Genomic DNA, 17,921 nt, shown 5'->3' with positions numbered 1-17,921 from the left:
GCACAAGCTAGGTAGAGGACACATGTCACTGAAAGGTAACCACTGCTCCTAGTGTTCAGTGGTAGGGTAGGCTGTATTTTCTACACATCTTGATTAAGGGGAATCCTCGGCTATTCTTAGACACCATCTTTTCTGTGTTTATAGCACAAGGGAATTTTGCACTCTAAACTGACTGGCAGTGGTGAAAGGGAAACTTTTCAGCAACCATTGTTAAAAATCCTCCACCAGGACAAGGGGGTATGTTCATGCAGACAGTTGAACTGACACGAGATCTGTTGCGATGGATGGTGGGCAGGTCCAGTTTGGTCACGCCGGCTCCTGCGCCAACGCGGACTCCGAGACGGCGGACGCCAAGAACAAGGGTCTGAAGGAGGCCGGGGCAGTGGTGCCGAGAAGCTTTGACGAACTGGGGGAGGCCATCAGGTGCGTGTGTGTGTGTGTGTGTGTGTGGAGAAAACAGGGGCAGCAACTTTTTGTTGTAGTTCTTCTTCTTCTTCTTCTTCTTTCGTTAGTGGGCTGCAACTCCCATGTTTGCTGGTTCGTACACGAGTGGGCTTTTACGCGTATGACCGTTTTTACCCTGCCATATAGGCAGCCATACTCCAGTTTCGGGGGTATGCATGCTGGGTATGTTCTTGTTTCCGAACGCTGACATGGATTGCAGGATCTTTAACATGCGTATTTGATCTTCTGCTTGGGTGTATACACGAAGGGGGTTCAGGCACTACATGTAGCAGGTCTACACACACACACATACACACACACATACACACACACACACACACACACACACACACAACTATTAGAGTTGACATTTCTTCGGCTTTTTACCAGAGACAAGCCTTTTGTTGCTGTGGGTACTTTTACATGCTCTAAGTGCATGCTGCACAAGGGACTTCTGTTTGTAATCTGATCCAAATGACTAGCATCCAGACCAACCACTCCAGGTCTTCTAGTGGAGGGGAAGAAAATTCTGGCAAGCATGTGAGATTTGATCCTGAAAGCTCAGATTTTCTTGTCTTGCTTTCTAAGCCAGGAACGTCGTTGTGGTTTGTTGTGTGCAGGGAAGTGTACAACAAACTTGTGGCTGATGGAACGATCCAACCGCAGCCCGAGGTGGCTCCACCAACCGTTCCCATGGACTTCAACTGGGCCAGGGTGTGTGTAGCTGTGTGTTGGCCTTGTGTGTGTGTGTACATTGTGATGTGTGTGTGTGTGTGTGTGTGTGTGTGTGTGTGTGTGTGTGAACATTTGTATGAACTCAGAACTCATTTGATTGTCATAAAACCCATCATTGGAATCATGGACACTATAAACCACTTGGCTGTTGCGCCCGTCGTTGGGGTAACTCATTGTCGTCTGAGTTCTGAGTTCTGTTCTGTATGTGTGCGTGAGATGTGGGATGTATGCATGATGTGGTGTGTGTGTGTGTGTGAGGGAATAAGGATTTTTATTATTTTAATTCTGTCAGAGACAGATTCTCACATCGCTAGCTATACATTGTTTTACAAATGAAGCAGAAAATTGATGCATAGACTTGGAAGTGATGTTGAAACGATCTAAGCAGCATCATACACTGTACCATGCCGGACCGCTGTGCACGTCTGACACATAATTTCTTCTTCTTCGTTCGTGGGTTGCTGCTCCCCCATTCACCCGCATGCCCACGAGTCGGCTTTTACATTTATGACCATTTTTACCCTGCCATGTAGGCAGCCATACTCCATTTTTGGAGGTGTGCATGCTGAGTATGTTCTTGTTTCCATAACTAACCCACTGAATGCTGGCATGGATTTTTAACGTGCGTTTTTGATCTTCTGCTTGCCAAAAACACACAAAGGAGGTTCAGGCACAAGCAGGTGTGCACATGTGTTGACCTGGGAGATCAGAAAAATCTCCACCCTTTACCCACCAGGTGCCGTTTCCGAGATTAGAACCAGGGACCCTGAGGTTGAAAGTCCAGCGCTTAAACCACTTGGCTATTGCGCCCGTCTGACACATAATGTGTGTGTGAGTGTGTGTGTCTGTGTGTGTGAGTGTGTGTGTGTGATTTGGTGTGTGAATTTGTGTGCTTTGTGCCTGATGACATATTGTAAAGCACTTTGAGAGGTATGAAAGCCCTGTAAGAACACACTATTCTTCTTTTTCTTCTTCTTCTTCTTATGATGATGATGAACATTATTATTATGAGCATTATTAATATTATTGTTATTAGTCAGCCAAACAGGGACTATTATTAACATCACTGATATTATTGTTATAAGTCAGCTGAACTTGAACTGTTGTTACTAACATGATCAATATTATTGTTATAAGTCAGCCGAACTTGGACTGCCAATATTAAGATTATTGATGTCGTTGTCATTAGTCAGCCAAACAGGTACTATTATTATTATTATCAACATTATTAACATTATTGTTATTAGTCAGCTGAATGGGGACTATTATTATTAACATTATTAATATTGTTGTTATTAGTCAGGTCGAAGAGGGAGTATTATTATTATTATTATTATTATCTCAACATTATTTATATTGTTATTAGTCAGCCAGACAGGTACTACTATTATTATCAACATTATTAATATTGTTATTAGTCAGCTCAAACAGGGATTATTATTATTATTAACACAATTACTATTATTGTTATTAGTCACCCAAAGAGGGACTATTGTTATTCTTAACATTATTAATATCATTGTTATTAGTCAGCTCAAACAGGGATTATTATTATTAACACCAATACTATTATTGTTATTAGTCACCGGAAGAGGGACTATGGTTATTCTTAACATTATTGTTATCATTGTTAATCGTCAGCCGAACAGGAACTATTATTAACATAATTGATATCATTGTTATTTGTCAGCGGAACAGGGACAATTTTTATTCATAACATTATTAGTACCATTGTTATTAGTCAGCCGAACAGGGACTACTATTATTCTTAACATTACTGATATCATTGTTATTAGTCAGACGAACAGGAACTATTATTATTCTTAACATTATTTGTATCATTGTTATTAGTCAGTTCGAACAGGGATTATTATTATTATTAACACCATTAATATTATTGCTATTAATCACCCCAAGAGGGACTATTGTTATTCTTAACATTATTGATATCATTGTTATTCGTCATCTGAACAGGAACTATCATTAACATTATTGATATCATTGTTATTAGTCAGCCGAACAGGAACTACTATTATTATTCTTGACATTATAAATACAATCGTTATTAGTCAGCCGAAATAGAACTCGGCAAAGAATCGTGTGTGCTTGGTGTGTGTGTTCAGGAGCTGGGGCTGATACGTAAGCCGGCATCCTTCATGACCAGTATCTGCGACGAGCGCGGGCAGGAGCTTCTGTATGCTGGGATACCCATCACCGACATCTTCAAGGAGGACATGGGCATTGGCGGGGTGCTGTCCCTTCTCTGGTTCCAGCGCAGGTGAAGTGTCGTTGAGTGTTGTATGTTTTTGTGATCGGCCGTTCCTTGCACTTGGAATGCACTACCTCTTTCGCTTCGTCAAGTCTCCTCCGCACTCAGCTCTTTTTAAGTCTGGGCCTTAAAACCCACTGCTTTCCCAAGATAGCCTGCTTCCCCTACCTCTTCCTTGTCTTCAGTTTCTTTCAGCTTTAGAGTTACGCATGCATGTGAATGACTGGTGTGAAAGTGCTTTCATTTGTCTTTGCATAAGATTCTGTGAAAAGATTGCCAGTGTTTTTTTGTGTTTTTTGTGGCCTCAGGTTGCATGCAGGTCATGGAGCACTTGCTTTTTTTTTTTTTTACTTTTTTTTTTTTTTTAGTATTTATACCCCTTGAAGTAGATTCTACCATGTAGTGCTTTACTGGGTTTTTTTTAATGGAAATTGATTATACATTTGGATGTGGTGTGATGGCCTGGAGGTAACACGTCCACCAAGGAAGCGAGAGAATCAGGGTGCTGGTTCGAATCACAGCTCAGCCGTCGATATTTTCTCCCCCTTGACTAGACCTTGAGTGGTGGTCTGGACGCTAGTCATTCGAAATGAGATGATAAACCGAGATCCCGTATGCAGCATGCGGCAGAACCCACGGCAACAAAAGTGTTGTTCCTGGCAAAATTCTGTAGAAAAATCCACTTCGATAGGAAAAACAAATTAAACTGCACACAGGAAAAAATACAAAACAAAAAAAAAGAGAGAAAAAAATGGGTGGCGCTGTAGTGTAGCGATGCGCTCTCCCTGGGGAGAGCAGCCCGAATTTCACACAGAGAAATCTGTTGTGATAAAAAGAAATACAAATACAAATATTTTTGAGATTTTTTGATCACCTTGATGTGGAATTTGATTACGTAATGTTCCTTTCTTGGTAAATATAACCTGCATTGCAAGGGATAAAAAAAAAAAAAAAGAAAAGTAAAAAAAAAAAAAAGAAAAAAAAAAGGAAAAAGGTAGCTCATCAGTTCAGTTGAATGTGGTGTGCGCTGTTGCAGGTTGCCGCGCTACGCCACCAAGTTCATCGAGATGTGCCTGATGGTGACGGCTGACCATGGGCCTGCAGTGTCTGGGGCCCACAACACCATCGTCTGTGCCCGCGCTGGCAAAGACCTCATCTCCTGCCTGGCCTCGGGCCTTCTCACCATCGTGAGTCGTCTTTAAAGCAGTTGTGCAGGGAAGAGGAAAGACAAAATAAAGGGATACAATCCACCCAGTTGCTGTGTAGAGGGCGTGATGCACCACTGGTCTAAAGATAAGTGGATAGCGCATTGGCCCCAGGAAAGGTGAAGCCAACTGGATGCCATATTGTTACTTGTATCCGGCTGTCAGTCTGTTGAGAAGTCGTCTGCTAACTGGTGGTGGTTTCTGAACTGTAACCGTGTATCTTTGATGAAATTGTGTCATGCTTGTCCCCACGACATGCTAAATGTATTGTCTTGATTGATATCTGCCAGTGGTTTATTTACCAAAGTTATTACAGGAAAACAGTGCTGTGGAGGCACACACAGGAATGTCAGCTTAATTAATGCCACAAGCAAGTGAAAGCTTGCCGTGAAGCAGTTATCATAGCCAGATGAGCGCTTGGCTAAATGTATGAAGTTACCGCTTTGCGCTATACTGACATGAGCAGCAAAATGGTTGACACAACAAAGAACAAAAGGACCAAACAAATAAACGCTTATCTAATACGCATTCAGTAAAATACATAGTTGGCAAGTGTTTTTTGACATTCATCGCAGTTGAATAAATCACTTAATTTTAGGATATTGTTTTGTATTTTCTAGTGATCACATTTGATTGATGATCATGCTGCTGTACAGTTGTCATTTAGATGGTTTTGCAAATCATGAAATAAGATACACGTATCTAAGAAATGTAATTCATCTTCAACATATATCACATAACCTCTCTTCTCTGGGAATGTTTGCATATCTTCCTCGTTTTATATTTTAATAATGTGCGCTTATTCTGGGTTGGCAAAGAGCTTGTTTGTGAGCAGGATCAATTTTATCAGTTAGATAATTCTCAGTTTGATAATCAGTTTCTTTTAAATTTGTTGTAGAAGAAGTTTAATCTGTTGTATTCAGTTTTTTTCTGTTTCCAGTGTGTGTGTGTGTGTGTGTGTGTTTGTGTGTAAAGCACCACCCATCCCCCAAAAAAGAGTAATACGATACACATACAGTATTCCTGTGTGCTGTGCTCATTCAGGGAGACAGGTTTGGGGGGGCCCTGGACGCCGCGGCCAAGCAGTTCAGCGAGGCGTACGACTCTGGCCTCATCCCCATGGAGTTTGTCAACGACATGCGCAAGAAGGGCAAGCTGATCATGGGCATCGGCCACAGGGTCAAGTCGGTGAGGATCTTGTGTCTGTGGGAAGCATGCAGCTTGAAAGAACGAACGAACGAAAGAACGGATATTTTTTATTCAGTAAAGGCCATGGCCCCTCATGAAGGGGATGCAGTGAACACAGATTGTCACGTTCCAGAACACTGTGGAATAGAAAAACATTTAACTACAAATCTAGCAATGTACATGCACACACAAAAAAAACCCCACAATTAATTACATATCAAGCTGCGGGTTTTGAATGCCTTATACAGGTATATAGCGAACTGTTTTACAGTGGTTTCATTTGTTGATGACATTAGCAAGGAAAGTCGAAACAGAGGTGGATGTCTATGATATTTTTGTGGAATTAACTGTTGCCTAAGGTCATTCAAGGCAGGACAACAGCTTGAGAGAGAGAGAGAGATATCTGAATTCATTTCTCTCTCTCTCTCTCCCTCTTGCTTAGAGCTTGGTCTTCGACCTGAGGATAGGTGCTATATAAGTATCCATATCAATCAATCAGTCAATCATAATTCCAGCTTTAAGCATACATACTTTCACCTGCAGTATTCATTGTGACCTCGGTACACTTTGAGATAGATAGTTAAATCTATAGATAGGTAGATATCTGAATACATCTCTCTCTCTCTCTCTCTCTCTCTCTCTCTCTCTCTCTGAATTCCAGCTTTAAGCATACTGTCACTCTCCAGTATTCATTGTGACCATGGTACATTTTATAGTGGACATACTATTCTAAGATAAACAGATAGATCTATAGATAGATAGGTAGATAGATATCTGAAATCATCTTTCTCTCTCTGTCTCTGTCTCTGAATTCCAGCTTTAAGCATACTGTCACTCTCCAGTATTCATTGCGACCATGGTACATTTTATAGTGGACATACTATTCTATTCTAAACTATTCTCAGACAAACCAAACTCTCTTCAAACACAAACGTTTTGCAACGAGATTGTCCATATATGTAGAAACAGAGATTGTTCACATATGTAGAAACAGACAGACATAGAATTGTGTATGAATGAAAGTGAAAGAAAAAAAATAATAATACCCCTTCCCATGCCCACCCCCCTGTCCCCTGGTTTTGAATTGTGATCCATGACAAGTACATTAAAAAACAAAAAAAAATCATAATCTATTCTGTTCTATTAATCATTTGAATGTTCTTTCTATTTTTTTTGTCAGTACATAGTTTTCACTTAAGATCACATTGAAATTCTTTCTTTTTTTGTTTTTGTTTCACCTTTTGTAATAGCTAGATTAAACAATGTGTAGTATGGTATATTACCTTTGTAGTAACTGGATTAACTCTCTCCATACGAACGGCGAAAGAGACGACGTTAACAGCGTTTCACCCCAATTACCATCATCAAAATATTGCAAGCGGAAGGCTCTTATACTGAAGAGGTGAATGTTGACAAAGAATACCACAATTCTGACGACGGAAGCTAAAGGTTGGGTCATTCAGACACCCACTGGACATCCGAGGGGTCTGTGTAGAGGAGAAGAGAGGACTGGCCGTACTGAGTGAGTTAAACAGTGCGTAGTGTGGTGTATTGAAATGCCTGGCTACCAGTACTCACACTGACTTTGTGGTGTGTGTGTGTGTGTGTGTGTGTGTGTGTGTGTGTGTGTGTGTGCAGCTGAACAACCCAGACATGCGTGTGGTGATTCTGAAAGAGTACGCACAGAAACATTTCCCCTCCACCCCTCTGCTTTCCTTTGCCCTGGAAGTGGAACAGATCACAACGTCTAAGGTATGTATGTGTATGTCTACATGTTTGTTTGAGTGTATGTTGTATTGTATTGTATTTTTCTTTTTTGTCACAGCACATTTCTCTGTGTGAAATTCATCGCTACACTACAGTGCCACCCTTTTTTTTCATATTTGTTTTTCCTATCAAAGTGGATTTTTCTACGGAACTTTGCCAGGAACTTTGCCTTTTGTTGCTGTGGGTTCTTTTACGTGCATGCTGCACACAGGACCTCGGTTTATCATCTCATCTGAATGACTTGTGTCCAGACAGCCACTCAAGGTCAAGTGGAGGGGGAGAAAATATTGGCGGCCTGAGCCGTGATTTGAACCAGTGCGCTCAGATTTTCTCAATTCCTAGGCGGACGCGTTACCTCTAGGCCATCACTCCACATTGTGTGTGTATGTATCGGTAAGTATGTATGTTAATCATATATATTTATGTATTATTTGTGGGGTTTTTTTTTTTATTTTTGCTTCTTTTTTTTTTCCTGACGAAGAAGACAAGCGATGCAACAAAAAGAAAAAAAAAGAAAAGGGAGAGGGGAAAAAAACCCCCACCACCAACAACAACTAGTTGCTTTAGTACACTTGCTAATAACCTTTTATGTTGTATTTTGCGTTCAATGGAAGAATGTTACAAAAAGAGAAAAGAAAGAATAGAAAGAAAATTGAGAAAATATCGGAAGATTGAGGACTCCATTATATAAGAAAATAAAAAGGAGGAAAAAAAAAGAAAAGAAGGAAAATGAGAAGAGACTGGAGGATTGAGGACCCATTATACAAGAAAAGAAACAGGAGAAACGAAACGATATGAAACCAATTTTTATTTCATGAGGGTAGTGGATTAAGCATAGCTGCTTTTTTATATCCAGCCCTCCAGAGCAAAGAAGAAAATATTATTATGAACCTCGGCTTTGTACTTAACAACACACTGTCCATGCAAACATATATCAGCCAGACCTTCAGTCATGCTACTGTCAATTACGGCGCATCAGTTCCGTTCAGAAATATCTGTCCACTGATGCAACATCTAGACTTGTTGTTTCTCTCATTCTCTCTGGCCTTGACTACTGTAACTCTCTATTGTCTGGTTTGCCTGCTTCATCCCTTCAGCACACACAATACTCTGCTGCCCAACTTGTCCTCAGAGAGAAAAGATCTGAGCATATCACTCCTTTTTTACAACATCTCCATTGGCTCCCTGTCTCACACAGAATAAAATACAAGATCTGCGTGTTATAAATCTATTCACAAATCTGCCCCTTCCTATCTCTGTGGCTGCCTTCACCTCTACACTCCATCTCGCTCTCTACGATTGGCTTTGGATCTACTCTGTTTGCGCGTACCCAGATTCAAACGCTCCACTGTCGGTCGCCGCTTTTTCTCTGTTTCTGGACCTTTCATTTCGAACGAACTTCCTCTTTCGCTTAATCAGGTCTCCTCACTCAGCTTTTTCAAGTCTGGCCTTGAAAGCCACCTCTTCCCAGGATAGCCTCCCTTCCGTGCCTCTTCCTTGTTTTCAGTTGGTTTTTTTTCTTTGTTTTTTCAGTCAAGAGTTATACATACGTGTGACTGACTGGTGTGAAAGCGCTTTGATTTGTCTCTGCACAAGATTTAGTGCTATATGAATACTAATTATTATTGTTATTATTGGCCTAGAGGTAACGCGTCCGCCTAGGAAGCGAGAGAATCTGAGTGCGCTGGTTCGAATCACAGCTCAGCCGCCAATATTTTCTCCACCTCCACTAGACCTTGAGTGGTGGTCTGGATGCTAATCATTCGGATGAGACGATAAACCGAGGTCCCGTGTGCAGCATGCACTTAGCGCACGTAAAGAACCCATGGCAACAAAAGGGTTGTTCCTGGCAAAATTCTGTAGAAAAATCCACTTTGATAGGAAAAACAAATAAAACTGCACGCAGGAAAAAACACACAAAAAAATGGGTGGCGCTGTAGTGTAGCGACGCGGTCTCCCTGGGGAGAGCAGCCCGAATTTCACACAGAGAAATCTGTTGTGATAAAAAGAAATACAAACAAACAAACGTGATACAGTGAATCTTGCTTCTTGATGTTTCTTGGGATGATAATTATGATTTGGTTGTGACGTGCAGAAGCCCAACCTGATTCTGAACGTGGACGGTTTCATTGGCGTGGCCTTTGTGGATCTGCTGAGGAATTGTGGGTGCTTTACAAGGTCAGCGCGTCCTCTCTCACTTCTCAATGGTGTTTTCTGTTTGATGATGTTTGAAAGTGTGGTGTTCAATCTTTGTGTGTGTGTGTGTGTGTTTATGTGTGTGTATGTTTGCATGTGTGTGTGTGTGTGTGTAATTGTATGTGTGTGTATGTTTGTGTGTGATTGTGTGTGTGTGTGTGTGTTTGCGTGTGATATTTGTGTGTGTGTGTGTGTGTTCATGTGTATGTGTGTGTATGTTCGCATGTGATTGTGTGTGTGTGTGTGTGTGTTTGCGTGTGATTCTCTGTGTGTGTGTGTGTGTGTGTGTGTTGAGTGTAATTGTGTGTGTGTGTGTGTGTGTGTGTGTGTGTGTGTGACTCTTCTCAGTCATGGTCATGAAGTAGACAACCATGATTTAACCAAAGGGCATAAGCCCGGTTTCCTGACCAGAGTAGTTTTTTTGTTTTAATTTTTGGGGGGCCTTTTGGTTTTTTAAATCTTTTTATTTCATCTTTTTTTTCTTTTTAAAAAATTTTATTTTGTGATTAGAAACCTGTATGATCCTTGCAAAATTCCTATCTCACATCTTATAAAACAAATCTAGAATCATTCTTGTTCAAGCGGTCTGCATGATAAAGGCACCCCATTCCATATATCTGTATTCATTGACCCACATCTTTTTCCTCCACGCTTGTTTGTTTGCGAATGTGAGTGTACGCATATGTGTGTGTGTGTGTGTGTGTGTGTGTGTTCTTGTATGCTTTGTATCTGTCTGAAGTGTAATTGTAAAGCAGTTTGAGAGGTTTGAATGTGTTATACTGTTAATGGTGGTTTTGTTTTTTTTGTTTTTTTTTCACATTCCATTTTTGGGTTTACAATTTCAACATAGTCACAAGAGGTCTTCTCGCTGATTATTTTACACCACATTATCATGTGGAATGATGGCCTACAGGCAACGCATCCGCTTAGGAAGTGAGAGAATCTGAGCGCGCTGGTTTGAATCACGGATCAGCTGCCACTATTCCCCCCCCCCCCTTCACTAGACGTTGAGTGGTGGTCTGGACGCTAGTCATTCGGATGAGATGATGAACCTAGGTCCTGTATGCATCATGCACTTACCGCATGTAAAAGAACCCACGGCAACAAAAGGGTTGTTCCTGGCAAAATTCTTTAAAAAAATCCACTTGGATAGGAAAAACAAATAAAACTGCATGCTGGAAAAAATACCAAAAAAATGTGTGGCGCTGTAGTGTAGCGACGCGCTCTCCCTGGGGAGAGCAGCCCGAATTTCACACAGAGAAATCTGTTGTGATAAAAAGAAATACAAATACAAATCATACATTCATACTGATGTAATGTACAAAGATGGTACTGTTATTATTATTATTATTATTATTATTATTTTGATGTGTGTTTCAGAGAGGAGTCGCGTGACTTTGTGGAGATGGGGGCCCTCAACGCTCTCTTTGTCCTGGGCCGCAGCATGGGGTTCATCGGTGAGACTTTGCTAGGCTCTCTGGGAGTGGGAGGCGCTGGGTGGTCCTCTTCCTCCTCCTCCTCCTCCTCCTCCTACCACCACAACTTGCTTGTCATTTATTCTTTCATAGTAATCGTCTGCCAAGCTTTCAGTCCGAAATCTGAGTCAGAAGGACAGACAACCAATATAAAAAAAAAAACATTGGGTATTCTCGCTCCCTGTCTTGACATGTTTTCTTCCGTCTTCTCTTCTTCTTCTTCTTCTTGGTTCGTGGGCTGCAACTCCCACCTTCACTCGTATGTACACGAGTGGGTTTTTACGTGTATGGCCGTTTTTAACCCCACCATGTAGGCAGCCCATACTCCGGTGGGTTATGGAAACAAGAACATACCCAGCATGCACACCTCGGAAAATCGAGTATGGCTGCCTACATGGCGGGGTAAAAACGGTCATACACGTAAAAGCCCACTCGTGTACGTATGAGTGAATGTGGGAGTTGCAGCCCACGAACGAAGAAGAAGAAGAAGATGAACTGGAGGTGGGTGTCAGCCTTGAACCCTGAATATAACTAAATAACTAACTAAGTGGCATATATCTTGCCAAACAGAGTAGCAGAGTGACGGTGTCTCCACCAACAAGGAGTTATGACTGTAGATAAAGTAGCAGAGTGACAAGTGTGTAGATAGAGTAGGAGAGTGACGGTGTGTAGATAGAGTAGCAGAGTGACAATGTGTAGATAGAGTAGCAGAGTGACGGTGTGTAGATAGAGTAGCAGAGTGACGGTGTGTAGATAGAGTAGCAGAGTGAAGGTGTGTAGATAGAGTAGCAGAGTGACAGGTGTGTAGATAGAGTAGCAGAGTGACGGTGTCTCCACCAAACAAGGAGTGATGACTGTAGATAGAGTAGCAGAGTGATGGTGTGTAGATAGAGTAGCAGAGTGATGGTGTGTAGATAGAGTAGCAGAGTGACGGTGTGTAGATAGAGTAGCAGAGTGACAGGTGTGTAGATAGAGTAGCAGAGTGACAAGTGTGTAGATAGAGTAGCAGAGTGACGGTGTGTAGATAGAGTAGCAGAGTGACGGTGTGTAGATAGAGTAGCAGAGTGATGGTGTGTAGATAGAGTAGCAGAGTGACAAGTGTGTAGATAGAGTAGCAGAGTGACAAGTGTGTAGATAGAATAGCAGAGTGATGGTGTGTAGATAGAGTAGCAGAGTGACAAGTGTGTAGATAGAGTAGCAGAGTGACAAGTGTGTAGATAGAGTAGCAGAGTGATGGTGTGTAGATAGAGTAGCAGAGTGATGATGTGTAGATAGAGTAGCAGAGTGATGATGTGTAGATAGAGTAGCAGAGTGACGGTGTGTAGATAGAGTAGCAGTGTGATGGTGTGTAGATAGAATAGCAGAGTGACGGTGTCTCCACCAACAAGGAGTGATGACTGTAGATAGAGTAGCAGAGTGAAGGTGTGTAGATAGAATAGCAGAGTGATGGTGTGTAGATCCAGCAGCAGAGTGACGGTGTGTAGTTAGAGTAACAGAGTGACGGTGTGTAGATAGAGTAGCAGAGTGATGAGTGTAGATAGAGTAGCAGAGTGATGACTGTAGATAGAGTAGCAGAGTGATGACTGTAGATAGAGTAGCAGAGTGAAGGTGTCTCCACCACCAATGAAGAGTGATGACTGACTGTATCTTTCCACCAGTGATGACTTTCTTTTCTTTTCTTATCTGTTTTTTTTGTTTGTTTTTTTTTGTCCAGGCCATTTCCTGGACCAGAAGAGGCTGAAGCAGGGCCTGTACCGCCATCCGTGGGATGACATCTCCTACATCATGCCAGACAGCATGGACCAGCATTAGAACCGCTCCACCCTCCCCCCCCCTCTCACCCCCTCCCCGTCATTTTATTCCATTCGTCCCCTCCACTCATATCATAGAAGTGTTGTGATAGTGGGTATCAGATCTATGTAGCTCTGAGAAACATCATTCCAGGCTGTTGGTTGATGTGTAGCATGAACGGTTATTTGTTGGTGTTTTTTTTTGTTTTTTTGTTTTTTTTGGTGTTCAGACATTCAAGGCTGCGACAGTTATTTTTGCATGAACCGCTTTTTTGGAGGAGGGGATTTCTGGCTGGGTTGTCGCGGAGTTTGCGCATGTGGATGTCGTTAATTAACCCTCTTGTATTCACTTTGGGGACAGACGTTTGAACAGCTGGGATCACCTCAGTGAAATCACCTCAGCGTATTCACTCCCACCACAACTGGCTGCCGCTGTGTCAAGCGTGGGGTTTGAATTTTGTCATCAGGCAGTGAGCTGACCTCTGTTCGAACAACATCATCAGTGAAGCTTTCCCCACAAAAGACATGTAGAATCATTGAGGAGATCATGCTAGATAGATAACACGCTGAAACACTTGCGCTATTCATTCGCCAGAGAGAGAAGTCGGAAATGTGACTGAGAAAAAAAAGCTGCAGCAAAGTGCAAAGAAATTGAGTGAGAGGAGTATACAGAGGAAGACTTAGAGAATGTTTTGATGATAATGATAATAGTATTTATATAGCGCTGAATCTTGTGCAGAGACAAATCAAAGTGCTTTCACACCAGTCATTCACACGCCTGCATAACTCTAAAACTGAAGACACGGAAGAGGCAGGGGAGGGAGGCTGTCTTGGGAAGAGGTGGGTTTTAAGGCCCAGACTTGAAAGAGCTAAGTGCGGAGACCTGACGAAGCGAAAGAGGAAGTTCATTCCAGATGCAAGGTCCAGAGACAGAGAAAGAACGGCGGCCAACTGTGGAGTGTTTGAATCTGGGTATGCGTAAACTAGAGTGGATCCGAAGCTGATCGTAGAGAGCGAGACAGATAAAGGAATATGAGAAAGATTAGTGTAGAATTGGATGACAGAGTAGATATTGGTGAAGAAGAGAATAATGGGGTGGAGAGCGATCCAAAAGACATCGTGCCACATGTGGTGTTGCAGATGGCATGCAAGCTTGCAGCAGCACCAGCTCATATAAGCAGTTTCCAGCAGAAAGACAGTGAATGTAGCTTTGGATATTCATGTGAACAGTTATAAATGCATATTTCCTTGCACTGGAAGAGAAGTCAATTGACAGTGGCAGTATCACTATCAGCATGACTGAAAAACAAAATGGGTATGAAGTTGGTGACACTGATTTTGGTGACATGCGCAATGCTTCAAATGGATCACTATGATGGTCAGAATATCAAAACAAGTTAAGGTAGGGTTGTATTTTTATCATTTTCGATGCACATCTGCATGTGCAGGATGTCGGGTGATGATCGTTTGCCAGCAGCATGATGTCACCGTGATTTTACCATGATCATGCTACTAGTCAGAGAGTGGACAATTGTGTGCCGCATGCGTGTAGGGTAACACACACTGACGTGCAGAACAAAGTCTGGATCTGGATGCATATGTCACAGGAGCCAGTCATCGGCTATAAACGCGACGGAACAGGGAGAGCACAAAAATAGTGTAAAAAGCCACCACATTGACCTAACAGTCTTTCCTACAGGTTCAGGTGTCAGTGAGAAGCCCCAACAGGTATCTACAGGTTTAAAAACTGATTTAAATCTCTCTGCTATCTAGATAACAACTGATTGATACCTCTACCAAACTGTGACTGCTCAATTGTAAATAGCAACCTGAAAGAACTGCGCGTACTTGCGGAACCTGGATTTCCTCTAAGAAAAAAAGAAAAAAAAAGAAAAAAAAAAAGAGTAAAGATGAACATCAGAAAGAATTTCTGAGTGAGATATGTAAAAACAAGAGGGTTAATTGCAAGAGGGTTAATTTTATGGTGTTTGGATGATTAGGTACAGGGTGTTTTTCAGAACGAAACGGTGGGCTGTATTATCTTGTTCTTTTAGTTTTGGGTTTTTGTTTTTGCTGATAATCATTATTATGTGGTTTGCTTTTGGATCTTGTATGACTTGGGACCACACGATGTGATATGTATGACTATCATCTGATGGTGTCAGTGTCTAATGCCACAGCTTGGCAGTGAAGTATTGGCTTCATGTATATATATATAGATATATATATATATATATGTATGTGTGTGTGTGTGTGTGTGTGTGATTTAAGTGGTGTAGTGAATGTAGAGATTTACAGTACAGTGGGTTTGACTAGGGACGGGACATAGATTTGCATGCAAAAATGGGTACAGTGAATGTGTGTTTAAATGGATGCACGCACGCACGCGCGCGCGCGCACACACACACACACACACACAAATCTTAAGTTAATTGTAGAATTATAGAAGACATGAGGAAATGCACACTCTCACTTTTAGCTGTTTTCATCTAAAACAAAATGCAAACGATAACGACAGTTTTGTACAGACTCTTGGATGCATGGGTTTACCAGTTCATTAGAGATGTAGATATGTTCGACTTAGCGAAGATAGATGGCCTTTCCAGTATGTAGGAAGTAATACTTTGTCTTTTACTGTCTGACAGTTTGTAAAGATTTGTACTGCCATATTTTCTTTGATCTCCGCTGTTTAGTATTTGAATGTGCTTCGATCTCCTTTATTTAGTAAATGCAGTGACACAGTTTCTCAGAGGAAAAAATATAGAAACTTAGCTGTGTCGTCGAGTCTTCTGAAGCACCATCTAGATTGTACTGTGTGATATGTGACAGTATTGATCTTGAACGCGGACTTGTATTTTTTGTGTGTGTGTGTGTGTGTGTGTTCACTCTTCCGAACTTTTGAGAATAAGATTGTTTTTTTTTTGTTTGTTTGTTTTTTGTTGTTGTTGTTTGTTAAAGATCACTGCCTGTAGTCATGGTCTTTGTTGTGTTACAAATACAGTCTTCACAAAAAGATAGGAACCGTTTCATATAACAGCAGGTATGTTTTCATACAATGTTAAAAAAGAAAGAAGAAAAAAGCTTTAGATTTAAATAATGAAGACTGCTGGCCTCATTTGAATAATGAAGGCTGCTGACCTCATTTGAATAATGAAGGTGCTGGTGGCTTCATTTAAATAATGAAGGCTGCTGACCTCATTTAAATAATGAAGGCTGCTGGTCTCAAAGGCTGCTGGTCTCATTTGAATAATGAAGGCTGCTGCTGGTCTCATTTGAATAATGAAGGCTGGTGGTGGTCTCATTTGAATAATGAAGGCTGCTGCTGGTCTCATTTGAATAATGAAGGCTGGTGGTGGTCTCATTTGAATAATGAAGGCTGCTGCTGGTCTCATTTGAATAATGAAGGCTGGTGGTGGTCTCATTTGAATAATGAAGGCTGCTGGTGGTCACATTTGAATAATGAAGGCTGCTGCTGGCCCCATTTACATAATGAAGGCTGCTGGTCTCATTTGAATGATGAAGGCTGATGGTCTCATTTGAATAATGAAGGCTGCTGACCTCATTTAAATAATGAAGGCTGCTGGTCTCATTTGAATAATGAAGGCTGCTGACCTCATTTAAATAATGAAGGCTGCTGGTCTCATTTGAATACTGGCCTCATTTGAATAATGAAGGCTGCTGGTCGCTCATTGAATACACTAACGGCTGATCCAGGTACACATGCACTATGGACAGCGAAAACAAAAATGTGATGTTTTAGTGAAAAATTTAAATTATTCAGTGGTTTTATAACCCGATAAAGCTTTTTTTGTTTGTTTGTTTGTTTGTTTTTTTCCTTGTGAACGAAAATTGCATAGAAAGCACATGCACTATGGACAGCGAAAACAAAAATGTGATGTTTTAGTGAAAAATTTAAATTATTCAGTGGTTTTATAACCCGATAAAGCTTTTTTTGTTTGTTTGTTTGTTTGTTTTTTTCCTTGTGAACGAAAATTGCATAGAAAGCACCTCTTGGTTATGAGTGGTGCTCATCTTTTTGTGAACCATGTATGTGCGTCATGGACAGGGGATGGTGGGTGAATGACTCGACAACAGAAATGATCATTTGGGGGGGATTTCCAAGTCTCAACTCAGAAAAGTGGATTTACTCTTTTGTTTTTCTTTTTTTTTTCTTTCTTTTGTTCTTGCAGTTCAAACTCTGCCACGAAGTGTTTTCACTTTTGTGTGCAGTTGAGATATTATGCAGCGGATGTTGTTGTTGTTGTGTGTGTGTTCATGCAACAGAATGCTTGAGTTCAATGTTCTGGTGGTCTAAGAGTTCATTATTCTGTTTTGTTTTTTCTTTTTCTTATTTTTTTCCTTTTTTGTTTTTTTTGTTTTTGTTTTGTTTGTTTGTTGTTTTTTGCTATGATCTTCCGTGCCATTTAAATGTAATAAGTCTGTTTACCAGGTTGTAGTAGTAATATAGACAGAAATTGTGACGTTCACTATCAGTCGCATCCTGCGTACATACATCACACACTCACTTGCACAAACATTCACACACACACACACACACACACACACATACATACATACATGCATGCATGCATGCATGTGCACACACCCACACACTCTTGCATGCATGTGCACGCATACACATAGACACACACACACACATACTCACACCATATAGAAATCTTAACTGCATATATATGTTTTTCCCTACCACTTCCTCTTCATTATTTATCCATTCTTCCAAACCTAACTTCAGAGAATCAGAATTCACAGACAGCTGGGTTTTTTTGTTGTTGGTTTTTTTGTTTTTTTTGTTTTTTTGATGTACTGTTGCAGTATTAACTTGTGATTTTAG

At 41.1% G+C, this 17,921-nt stretch overlaps 1 protein-coding gene across 1 annotated transcript in view; it reads left to right on the top strand.

Moving 5' to 3' along the window:
* LOC143299210 (ATP-citrate synthase-like) overlaps positions 1 to 16,688 on the top strand; it is an 83,217-nt gene extending 66,529 nt beyond the window's left edge. The window contains 9 exon segments of the mRNA XM_076612404.1: positions 296 to 423; positions 1,065 to 1,158; positions 3,303 to 3,457; positions 4,485 to 4,635; positions 5,698 to 5,841; positions 7,480 to 7,593; positions 9,704 to 9,786; positions 11,185 to 11,261; positions 12,994 to 16,688. Coding sequence (XP_076468519.1) covers positions 296 to 423; positions 1,065 to 1,158; positions 3,303 to 3,457; positions 4,485 to 4,635; positions 5,698 to 5,841; positions 7,480 to 7,593; positions 9,704 to 9,786; positions 11,185 to 11,261; positions 12,994 to 13,091 — 1,044 coding nt within the window. The 3' untranslated portion in view covers positions 13,092 to 16,688.
* Positions 16,689 to 17,921: the final 1,233 nt, after the last annotated feature.

This window comes from Babylonia areolata, chromosome 2 (assembly GCF_041734735.1).
Source record: "Babylonia areolata isolate BAREFJ2019XMU chromosome 2, ASM4173473v1, whole genome shotgun sequence".
Classification (NCBI taxonomy): Eukaryota; Metazoa; Mollusca; class Gastropoda; order Neogastropoda; family Buccinidae; genus Babylonia; species Babylonia areolata.
The sequence above is the reverse complement of the archived record's forward strand: the minus strand, read 5'-3'. Positions and strand labels throughout refer to the sequence as shown.